General features: G+C 33.6%; 1 protein-coding gene across 1 annotated transcript; it reads left to right on the top strand.

The window, feature by feature from the left end:
- The first annotated feature begins 2,776 nt into the window (after positions 1–2,776).
- Positions 2,777–4,888, top strand: LOC134244406 (mucin-5AC-like). Its single transcript, XM_062726677.1, has 4 exons — positions 2,777–2,831; positions 3,292–4,077; positions 4,265–4,396; positions 4,557–4,888. The coding sequence occupies exons 1-4, from the start codon at positions 2,777–2,779 to the stop codon at positions 4,886–4,888; spliced, it is 1,305 nt and encodes a 434-aa protein (XP_062582661.1).
- The last annotated feature ends 7,261 nt before the right edge of the window (positions 4,889–12,149 follow it).

The raw sequence follows: 12,149 nt of genomic DNA, 5'->3' as shown, positions 1-12,149 counted from the left end.
AACGAGTCTTCCGTTTAATAAGTGTTATAAATCACTGTTTTAACTCATTTAAAATTTATTTTCGTCTATGTTATAGCACTCTAACTGGAGCTTAGGTAACTTGAATTAACACATTTATGAAGGTTATAAGTAGTTCTAGTGATAGTCTCCTTTTTCTTATGCTGTACGTCCTTCATAAGCAAGAAAATTACATGGACACAAATTGCACTCTGCGCCTTCTAAAATAGTCCTCCAGAAAGTTAATCAATATCTCCATCTGCTGTACATTTGCGTTCATAGCATCCTTCAGCGATCTCAAAGTTCGCAGCTCCTCTTGTAGGGGGTAGGTTGGATGTGAGGATCTCTGCGTCATTTTTCTTTTTAGCTTGTAACGTCTTCTAGAATACATTAAAAGTGTCTTTTTTAATATTGATGTATGATGAAAGTGAATTTAACATTTAATGAAAATAAATATTGATGCGATGTATGATGAAAGTGAATTTAACATTTAATGAAAATAAATATTGATGTATGATGAAAGTGAATTTAACATTTAATGAAAATAATTCAATCTTAAAGAATACTTGTTACAAAATACATTAAAATAGAAATTGGTTCAATTTATGAGGAAAAATACGGCTTAAATGCTCACCTTAATTCTGTTAAAATTGAGTCCTCCACACCGCTGAATGCCCCCTGGCTTCCTTGTGTCGGGGACTTGATACAGGTAGCTGTCTCCATGGCTGAAGAGTCCGTGAAAGCAGCAGCCGTACTCTTTGGCCCGGGTGATATTGGGGAAAATGCTGGGTAGACATCTTTTTTAGGGGCACCATTTGGAACCGAGTTCCCTCGTTTCAGAGTGGGAGTTGCCTCAGTAACTGTAGGTGTTAAATATTTTTGGAACAGCACGCTTTCGTCCTCTAAGTCTTGGAAGTCGAGGCTTGGAAAGAGTTGTGGCGGAGAGTTACTGAAAATGAAACAATATAAAAAATTGCATAAATTTTCGTTCCTACATGTATTTTATTCAGATGAATTATAGCTTAAGTTTCTGCAATTTATATCACTAGTGAAGATAGTCTACATTCTGGACTGATTTTGTTTCATTACACTTTCCTTAACAATACGTACATGATATATACATATATATACTTTCATGCTTATTGAATTATGCATACTTATTTATGATAAAAATGATTATATATATACATAAATCTTTTCTATATTTCTAATAAAGTTTAAGATTTTAATATACATACCTAGACTCGAAATTCTTCTCGTCAAGTTCATTTTGTAAGTCGTTCCATAACATTTGGAATTCAGAAAAGTTCTTTGATGAATTTTTCTGTTTGGGTTGTTGTTGTGGCTGCTTTTGAATTTCCTGTGGTCGGTCTTTTACGGGTTTTCCTAACATTTCCCTCAGAATAGGATTTTTATTTCTCCCCTCATTTTTCTTTTCAGCATTCCTAATTAAAATATAAGAAATAAAATAAAGTTTTTTCAGGAAATGAAGGTTCAATTACATGTATATAAAAATATGTCTTTTTAGTGACAAAAATAATTTAATGTTTTTGCTTACCAAAGTTTAAAATGATGCATGGATAAAAATTTACACACTTATTTTAAAAGTTTATTCATTTTGTCCATTTAAAAAAAAAGTTTTTAAGACAATGGTATTAGTCTAAATGACTCTTTTAAAAAACACACTCAAAAACGTTCAAATAATTATGCCCCTTTTCAAGTCTTTTTTTTTAAGTTAAAAAAAAAAAGAGATAAAGGTAAATAAATTACTTACATGAATGATAACTGAGCCTCTGCCATTTTCACAAACTAAGTTTACTACCAAAGGATCGTCAAATAACTGTTGAAAAAACTGAATTGAAAAAAAGTTACCTTCTCAAACATTTATATACCGTGCTTGTAACCTGTTTTTAAAATATTATGACCTGACCTTAATAAATGATCTTGAAATACTTTAGTTTTAATACGCATACAGGTCACTAACATCTGCATATTATTTTGGAGATTGTGTCGATATTTTGGCGCTAAAAGAGTTACTGTGTCAAGCAATGGTATATGATTAATGCTGACTTGTTACTTTTCTTAGATATATTTTTATAGTAAGTAGTATATTAATGTTCCGATAGTGTTAACTAAAAAAATGATAATAATCATTCAAGCCAAATGATTGTATTGATGATGTTGATTATAATTACGACGAAACATATACAATAGGAGCAAATCTGGATCACCTTTTTTAGTGACCTTGAACTTTTGAGAAATTGTCATTATTAAGCGCGATTAAAAAACACGCAAGTTTGGAAAGAATCAGAAATAAATTTAAAGACAAAGAGGGAAGAGCATATCCAACTCCAATCCTTTATGAGCAATATTGGACAGTTAGTGTAATGGCTTTTAAAATTATCTAAATTGATAAAGGTATATAAATTATAAATAGTGGTAATTAATTATTTATTTATTATAATTCTTCTTCCTTTTATCATGATTATAATTATTGTTTCAACGTATATTTGTCGGTAAATTCAGTGCATTTTTATATCTTAAACTATTAGTACTCAGATCTACTGTACTTTTGGTCTTTGTGAATTTTGAGATCCGCGCATATTTGGCTGTTCCCGCGGTTTATTGAAAACGAGGTTAACCTCATTACTTCAAAAAACATGGTGTTTGGCTGCAGAATGTGGATTTTGGCTGCATCAGTACTAGGCCTAATATGTTTAAGGTCAAGTGTGGCCGATCCGATGTGCATTAAATGTTCGAAATTATCAACGACTGCAAAATGTTTGATGCCGGCACCGTGTTACAGGGTGTACGGGTTCGTAACAACCGTGTTAGTAAGGAGATGCAACACTCCAATTTTCTTTTTTCCATCAACGGGGCCACGTGCTGTGATCAAAACAGCCAACCGTGCAAACTGTGGTAAGTTTACTTTATTTAATTTACTCAACTAATGAGACTTAAGTTCGTAAAGTAGGCTGGGGGAGGGCATATTGATGGAAATAAGTTCAAAAGAACGGAGGGAAAAGGGTGCAACATTGACATGGCCTATATCATTTATTTTGGCGCCATTTTTTTATTGAATGTCAAACCTTCACTTGTTCTATTTAAAGGTCAACTAATTTAATGGGATAGGATGATAATGGAGGATGTGGGATTTCTTTTTATTTTAAGTGGAATTGTGAAGAGAAAATAAATTTACATCTACACTATGCAACATTTTTTTTCTATTGTATGATCTAAAAAAGCATATTCTAAGTAAGGATATTAAGATTTAACGAAATAATTAATTTTCAGACATTATCACAACCACAAGAATCTTAGACACACAAAGTACAGCTAGTACCATAGACCCTTACACCGGAGAACCCCACAGTACGGCGTCCACAGACCTCCAGAGTATGACCGGTACAAGAGAACCCCCCAGTACGGCGTCCACAGTACCCCCCAGTACGGCGTCCACAGACCTCCAGAGTATGACCGGTACAAGAGAACTCCCCAGTACGGCGTCCACAGAACCCCCCAGTACGGCGTCCACAGACCTCCAAAGTATGACCGGTACAAGAGAACCCCCCAGTACGGCGTCCACAGACCTCCAAAGTATGACCGGTACAAGAGAACCCCCCAGTACGGCGTCCACAGACCTCCAAAGTATGACCGGTACAAGAGAACCCCCCAGTACGGCGTCCACAGACCTCCACAGTATGACCGGTACAAGAGAACCCCCCAGTACGGCGTCCACAGACCTCCACAGTACGACCGGTACAAGAGAACCCCCCAGTACGGCGTCCACAGACCTCCAAAGTATGACCGGTACAAGAGAACCCCCCAGTACGGCGTCCACAGACCTCCAAAGTACGACCGGTACAAGAGAACCCCCTAGTACGGCGTCCACAGAACCCCCCAGTACGGCGTCCACTGACCTCAAAAGTACGACTGGTACAAGAGAACCCCCCAGTACGGCGTCCACAGACCTCCAAAGTATGACCGGTACAAGAGAACCCCCCAGTATGGCGTCCACAGACCTCCAAAGTACAACCGGTACAAGAGAACCCCCCAGTACAGCGTCCACAGACCTCCAAAGTACAACAGGTACAAGAGAACCCCATAGTAATTTTAAAATAGAGCTGAATTGTAAAGAAAATTGAAATAGAGTAGAATTGTCAAGAAATTGATATAATTAGTGAACTGTTTGTACTATTACTTTTTATTGATCAGAAAAAAAAAACATTTAGATTAGGATATTTAATTAATCTTATTTATTTTTCAGGCATTTTTACAATCCGGAGTGTCATTCAAGGTACCGCCACAAAACCCAGTATTTTGTCTAGTGCAGCTGAAGATGAGAAGAAAGTTGAACAGGTGTCGGGAACTCAATCTTCTGGACAGACTTTGAGCATGGGTAATTTTTGGAACTTTGACTTGGAAAAAAAATTTTTAAGTTTTTTTTTTTAAATTCAAACTTTCAAGTTAAATAAGATTAAAAGAAAGTTTAATTATACTGTTCGTTATTTCCATATCCTTCTTCGTTCAGTGTGTAAAATTTATCTTTTTTATTTCAGATATAATTATGAAAGTAGCAGAACTGGCAACACCCATTTTGATTATTATTATGATCGTAGCTGTTCTTGTACGGAAGTGTAAGTCCCGTTCAGACTCAACTACCTCTACCACGTCACCTATACAATCCGTGCCTCCTGTGCCAGCCTCCATCTCTACCAGTTTACCTGGTTCAGGCTCTTCCACTTCACTTTTTGTTGAGGTCATGGACAATGAAACTCAAGTTTCTCCAGGTCCTGATGAACAGACAACACCAAAGAGACCCCTCGATCCAAAATCCAAGCCAAAAAGAAAACTTCCATTTAGGGCTGCACGCAACAAACCATGGAAGTAAATGAAAAACCTTTTTTCCTACGGGAAGCAACTCGTCTCAGTTGTATGGTTTTAAATTATCAAGAGTTTGTTGGTTGTTTTTTTTGTTTGGATACAGTAGAAAGCCTTGGACAATCATTTCTGTATTTTTCATTCCAAGTTGCACTGTGATTCCTTTTATGTACTTTTTTTTCTAGAATTTACACACTTAGTTGTAAAATTAAGGGAAATAGATTTTTTTGCTTAATGAGCTTCAAATGTGCTTAAGTTCTCATTACATTAACATTTTTTAGTTCATGGTCCTTAATATTTTCATTCTGTGTGATCGAATTGGGATTTTACCTTGTGCAGTAAAAGAAATGTGTTCAATTTTATAGCTGTTCACATTTACACTTTTTATTGGTAATTCTTATCATTCCTTTTGATTAAAGCTGTGATTTTTTTTCTTAAGGTATTCAATGTATAATGAAGGGATTTTGAATGATTTTAAATAATTCTCTACTACTAGTAGTTAAAAACGCATTGCTAGAAAAAAGAGAAAATTGAAATGAACCAAATTCACAAGACTGATAACATGTAAGGAGACAATCATTTTGCATGTTTAAAAAAGGTTTTGGAAGAGTAATAACCCTTTATGAAAAAAAAAAGAAATTTTTGCGGTAAATAATTTATTCTTTTTCTAAGGAGATAGTCGTTTTGCATGTTTTAAGTTTTTTGAAGAGTTATTAGACTTTGATGAAAAAAAAGAAGAAATTTTTGATCTCTCAAAAAAATTATTCTATTTCATAATTATGAAGAGGGAGTTTATGCATATTTTCACCAAGAGATTTGTTTGAAATTTAAAATTGCTTTTTACAATATCTGATAAAAACATACACGCTGGTCATTGACTTCAAGGTAAAATTCAAGGTGCAATTAATTGAACAAAAATTTGTAAATTCCTTTGGTAGAGCATTTTTATTTGATAACATCTTTAAAATATGACCATGATTAAGAATATGGGATCATGCATTTACTACGTACAAAATATCGTCGTTATACATTGAATACCTTAAATTCAACCTAAGGGGAATAACTCTTAGTGTTTGCTCAGCATGTTCAACATGAAGAAGAATAGATTGACTTGTTTGCATTTTTTTTCTTGTTTAAATACAGTGGTATGTATTTTTTATAATCCTAATTCCCAACGATTATTTTATAAGATATTAAAAGAATGTGATTTATGATGTTTTTATTTACATGCAGTATTATACACTTGAAAACTCTTTATCATTGTAAGTGCCAAGGAGTGCTAGGACATTAATGAATATTGATGTTCGATAATTTTGTAGCCATTATTGTTCCTTTTTTTGTAAAAAAAAATACAACGGGTATGTATTTTTTATAATCCAAAGTGCCAATTGTCATTTTATTAAATATATATACATGATTTACAAATTGATTACTTTTATATGCTTTTGTTTTTGTCACTGTAGAAAAACTGCACAAATAAAACATGTTTTAACAAAATCTATTTGTTGTTATTTTGTTCAATTATGTTTCAAATTGAGAGATTCTTTTTTCATACCATTATGTTGTATGTTTCATATTCCATATCTAGGCATATCTAGGGAACTTGATAGCAACATTGTTTCATTGGAGTTCACATGATATTTGCGTTTTTTTAAACGAAGGAAATTTGTTATTGCAGAATGAAAGTTTGGTTTAGTGAGGATGTAGAAGAATATATACTTCCTCCAGGAGAAGACAGAAGTTGTCCATGGATGCAGATGGCTATTGATCGTGCTCATTTCCAAAGACGAATAGAAAAATTAAAGCCTGTTCTTGAATATGTGTTAGAGAACAAACTAAGTAAAATGAAAAATAACACACATGGCCCTACCCCAACTGTCAATGAAAATAAAAGAGTTCATTAGTTGTAACAGAAAGATATAAAATGGAAAACAAAAACACAAGTAGTCTATTGCAAGAAATTCTTGAGTGTCTTCAAGATGAAGAACATATAAAATTCTTTGCAAGTGTACATGGTATAGCGGGGGATCCAGATGTTGAACGTAGATTAGAACAGGTACGGAATAGTGGGGAAAATTCTATAAAACGGCCCCGCTGTTATAGTGGTAATCTAAATCAAACTGGAAAAGGGGGAGGAGAAAGTGACAAACCCTATTTTGTGTGGAAAAAAGAAGTGAAAACTTTAAGAAAACACTGGCAAAAGACACGTCATACAAAGTGAAGTTCAATGAAAATTGGTATGGTGAAAGGTTGTTAGATATCTATCAAAATTTACACGAAATGTTCGACGATGTTTTACATCAAGCTAGGGGACACGATGCAGACCTTGGTCGCGTAGTTCTTCATCATCCAGATTTAATCAATCCAATCGTAGTACCATTACAAAGTTGGGAAAATTTAAATGCAGATACTGTTTTGAGTGAGGTGACAAAGGTACTAAACTCGAACGAAAATATCAAAGTTAATGAGGGATTATTGGTTACGTTAGGATCAATTGAAATTCCCAAGCGGGGGAGTAAATTACCAATTACATCTTTGGTAGGACCTAAAAACTCATTAGAACGGAAGAAATCAACATTTTATATTGAAAATGACAATAACAGCTGTCTTGCAATTGCAATAGGATTATGCTTCTTGAAGATATGTGAAAAAGTAGACTCAAAAACATGGGATGAATTGACCAAAAATGATACTGAATCAACGTTTGACAAAATTGTGAAGCATCGAACAGTTAAAAAGAAATTCTTTGAAAATATACTGATGAAAACAAGAAAAAAGTCACAAACTGAACTTGCAATGTACCTCTGTAAAAAATGTGGTGTATCAACTGATCGATATTTAGGGCTAAATGACATTCCACCTTTTGAGAAACTCCTGAATATAAATATTTTAGTTATCTCTTCTCGCATTGGAGACAAATTTATTAGGGTAGTGGATGAAAATGACCAGAAGTCTCTGTCGAGACTGAAGCTCTACTGGTTTGTACTTATAGCAAAGGAAGAGAAAAGTACTTAAGCAGTTGAAAATTGAAACTTTTCAACAGCAATAAATAGAATAATGATCCTTGATTAAGGTAGATCGCGGGTTTACTGTCTGCCTGAAAACATACTCTGAAAATCTGTCAGCATAATCCTCTCGTTTCAAATTTTACTTTCTGAAATTTGTTTGAGATTCGTCTGCGAGGTTATATTGTTATTGTATTTCAAAGGCACTAATGTTGATGAGAACAGGTGACGCTATTACAATGAAATATATATAGTAAATGCGCCTTTCTCGTCAGTAAACGCATTTCAAAACCATGCTCATAATATGAAAACGGCACAGACGAATTTAATATTACTCAACAAAATGAATGCGAGATAAATTTAGAATCGATCTATTAAAAAAAATTAATATGTGTTCTCGCTCATTTTCTCGCAAAAAAACTTTAAAGTTTTACAAATTGGTAACAAACGTATATAATTTCATTAAGACATTATATAACGTTAGTGCGACGTCACTATTTTCATACGTCTCAAAATCACAATGTAATTAACAATTCACTGAAAATAAAACATGTTTTATCCGTATTTTCAATTTTTAATTGATTGATAATAAATGTTTATGTAAACATTGTCATAATTTACCTATTAGAAATTGTCACACTTTTTTTCAATGATCGAAATACAGAGTCATGTTATTTGTTTTCTTGATTAACTCAAGCAGTGCTGAAAAGTTAAAACAAATCTTCAAATATATATGAGAACAAAATTATTGATTAATCCTTAATTTCTTATTACACATAAATAAATATTTTTACAGACAAAAGAAGCTTTTATGTTTGTTTTATTTTATAACGCATACTGATGGAAATAGTTTTTGCTTGTTTGTAGTTTGATACTGTAAACGTAGTAATCTTTTACGTCGAATCCTATTGTGACGTCAGCAAACCCGCGATCTACCTTAAGTCTCTTTATGTTCTTAGTGCAGTCTACTTGCATTCCACATTTATATTATAATCAGACTAAAATTGTATTTGGAGTAGCATTTTGAAAGAATTTCACAGAAATTTCTATTTTTAGTAACCATGGCAACACTGTTCATCGAAATCAAAAACCGATACACAGAATTATGTATCTTATTGTAGTCTACTTGTGTGCCAAGTTATATTGAAATCAGACTAAAACTGTAGAAGGAGTAGCATTTTGAAAGAATTTCAAAGAAATTTCTATTTTTAGTAACCAAGGAACACCGTTCATCGAAATCAAAAACTGTTACACAGAATTATGTATCTTATTGTAGTCTACTTGTGTGCCAATTTATATTGAAATCAGACTAAAACTGTAGAAGGAGTAGCATTTTGAAAGAATTTCACAGAAATTTCTATTTTTAGTAACCAAGGCAACACCGTTCATCGAAATTAACCAGAAGTCTCCTGGTTTGTACTTATAGCAAAGGAAGAGGAAAGTACTTAAGCAGTTGGGAATTGAAACTTACACTAGCAAAAAAGAGAATAATGATCCTTGAATTAGTTTCTTTATGTTCTTAGTGTAGTCTACTTGCATGCCACATTATATTATAATCAGACTAAAACTGTATTTGAAGTAGCATTTTGAGAGTAACAGAAATTGCTATCTTTATTAACCAAGGTAAAAATGTTCATTGAAGTCAAAAACGGATAAAAAGAATTATGTACCTTAGTGTAGTCTACTTGTATGCCAAGTTATATTGAAATCAGACCAAAACTGTAGGAGGAGTAGCATTTTGAAAGAATTTCACAGAAATTTCTATTTTTAGTAACAACGCCAACATCGTTCGTCGAAATCAAAAACCGATACACAGAATTATGTATCTTAGTGTAGTTTACTTGTGTGCCAAGTTATATTGCATTCAGACCAAAACTGTAGGAGGAGTAGCATTTTGAAAGAATTTTACAGAAATTTCTATTTTTAGTAACAACGCCAACACCGTTCGTCGAAATCAAAAACCGATACACAGAATTATGTAACTTAGTGTAGTCTACTTGTGTGCCAAGTTATATTGAAATCAAACCAACACTGTAGGAGGAGTAGCATTTTGAAAGAATTTCATAGAAATTTCTATTTTTAGTAACAACGCCAACACCGTTCGTCGAAATCAAAAACCGATACACAAAATTATGTATCTTAGTGTAGTTTACTTGTGTGCCAAGTTATATTGAAATCAGACCTGATGTGGAGAATGGAAATGCACCAATTGTTCCCAATTTCAATTAGGAAAACATTTATGCTATCAAAGAAAAGCGAACGTCGATATTAAGAAAAGGAATAAAAAATTTATCTTTTATGATTTCGAAACTCGTCAGGACGAAACCATGGAATGCAAAAGCAGTTATCGCCCTTCTCTCATCCGTTGTAAAAAATGTGTAGGAAAGGAGACGCAGTGTATTGAATGCCGCCTGTGTAAAAACTGTATGAAACCATCATGTGGATTGAAACAACATAAAGTCAATCTGGCTGTTTTACATAGATCTTGTCATATTTGTGAAGATTTTCAAGTGACACCCGAGTCAAAATGTAATAACTGTGGAACACGGTGTGAAATATGTGGAAAAAAGGAGAAAAACGAATATGTTTTACCACCGTGCTCAGATTCATGCGGTTTTAGAGAACTAATTTTTGATGGGGATGATGCTGTATTGAAGTTTTGTTCGTATATTTTACAGGAACAAAACGCAAATTCTATACTTGTGGCCCACAACGCTAAAAGTTTTGACTTGTACCCGATTCTTGAAGTCTTGATTGATCATTACTCTATAAGACCCGATAAAATAATATACAATGGTTCGAAAATCATGTACATGCATATAGGAAGAAAGTTAAATTTAACATTTCTAGATTCCCTAAATTTTCTTCCAATGAAATTAGCAAAGATACCATTAGCTTTTGGTTTAGAAGAATTAAGCAAAGGATATTTCCCACATTTGTTTAACACGCTTGAAAATCAAACTTATGTGGGTAGATATCCTGATCCTGAATATTATGGTATTGATTATATGTCCAACGATGAACGAAAGAAATTTTTGGAATGGTACAAAACTAAAGAAAACGAAATATTTAACTTCAAGAAAGAAATACAAATTTATTGTAAATCCGATGTTGATATATTAAGACGTGGCTGTCTAGCATTTAGAAATCTTCTAATAAAATCCACAACAATGAAAAAGGAAGAGAGACAAAGGAACGGGACCCTTAAAACTGTAACCACACTAGGAGTCGACCCGTTTGATCACGTGACAATAGCCAGTGTATGCATGGCTATTTATAAAACACCTTTTCTTAAGGAAGAAATTGAAATTGAAATCAAAAGTTCAGAGTTACATTGTCCTTCTTTGTGGTACACGGTCAAATTCGACGAACAAAATTTAGAATTTGTAAACATGAACGGGGTCAATGTCTACATCCATGATTTACTGAAGGATCCTAATATTGTTGTTGGTGAAAACAGATTTGTTAAAAGTCCTATAGCAGTCGTACCATCTACTGGTTACTCTTCAAATGATAACTACAGTAAAATATCAATTCAGTGGTTGGAATGGATTATGGAACAAAAACGTCAACAAGGTGCTCCTATTTTCATTCAACATGCATTGAATGGAGGAGAAATACTCATACCAACAACCAACTACAGATGTGACGGATTCTCGAACGAAAACGGAACACAGACTATATACGAGTTTTATGGTAATTGTTTCTGACCTGCATTCCCTTTTTTTTAGGTTGCTGATAATCATTTATCATAGTGACTTTTACCTATTACCTATTGCATTTATTCTTTTTAATAGGATGTCTTTTCCATGGATGCCCTGCCTGCTTTCCTAATGACAGAACTACAACAAGACACTCAATGACCAGTCAGTCTATGGAAGAGCTCTACACCATTACGAAAAAGAGAGAACAAGAACTAAAACGCCTAGGATATAAATTAGTAATAGTTTGGGAACATGAGTTTATGAAGCAGATAACAAGGAGTGAACCTTTGCAGATTTATTTATCAAGTCTTGATATTCAGGAAAGATTAAATCCTAGAGAGAGTTTCTTTGGAGGTCGTACAAATGCTGTCAAACTTCATTGTAAGGTCGAGAATAGTGAAAAAATTCATTATTATGATTTTACCAGTCTTTACCCATGGACAAACAAATATTGCAAATATCCCATAGGCCATCCAACAATTATCACCGAAAAGTTTGGACCACTTACTGAATATTTTGGAATAGCAAAGGTTAAAGTTTTACCCCCGAAGGGATTGTATCA

Source organism: Saccostrea cucullata, unplaced genomic scaffold (genome assembly GCF_032062105.1).
Source record: "Saccostrea cucullata isolate Sc308-1 unplaced genomic scaffold, CSIRO_AGI_Scuc_v1 ctg1149, whole genome shotgun sequence".
Classification (NCBI taxonomy): domain Eukaryota; kingdom Metazoa; phylum Mollusca; class Bivalvia; order Ostreida; family Ostreidae; genus Saccostrea; species Saccostrea cuccullata.
The sequence above is the reverse complement of the archived record's forward strand: the minus strand, read 5'-3'. Positions and strand labels throughout refer to the sequence as shown.

Coding starts and splice junctions, on each gene's coding strand:
- LOC134244406 (XM_062726677.1), top strand. CDS start 2,777: ATGTTTGATGCCGGCACCGTGTTACAGGGTGTACGGGTTCGTAACAAC. Junction 4,078..4,264: donor AGCGTCCACAGACCTCCAAA/GTACAACAGGTA, acceptor TTTATTTTTCAG/GCATTTTTACAATCCGGAGT. Junction 4,397..4,556: donor TGGACAGACTTTGAGCATGG/GTAATTTTTGGA, acceptor TTTTTATTTCAG/ATATAATTATGAAAGTAGCA.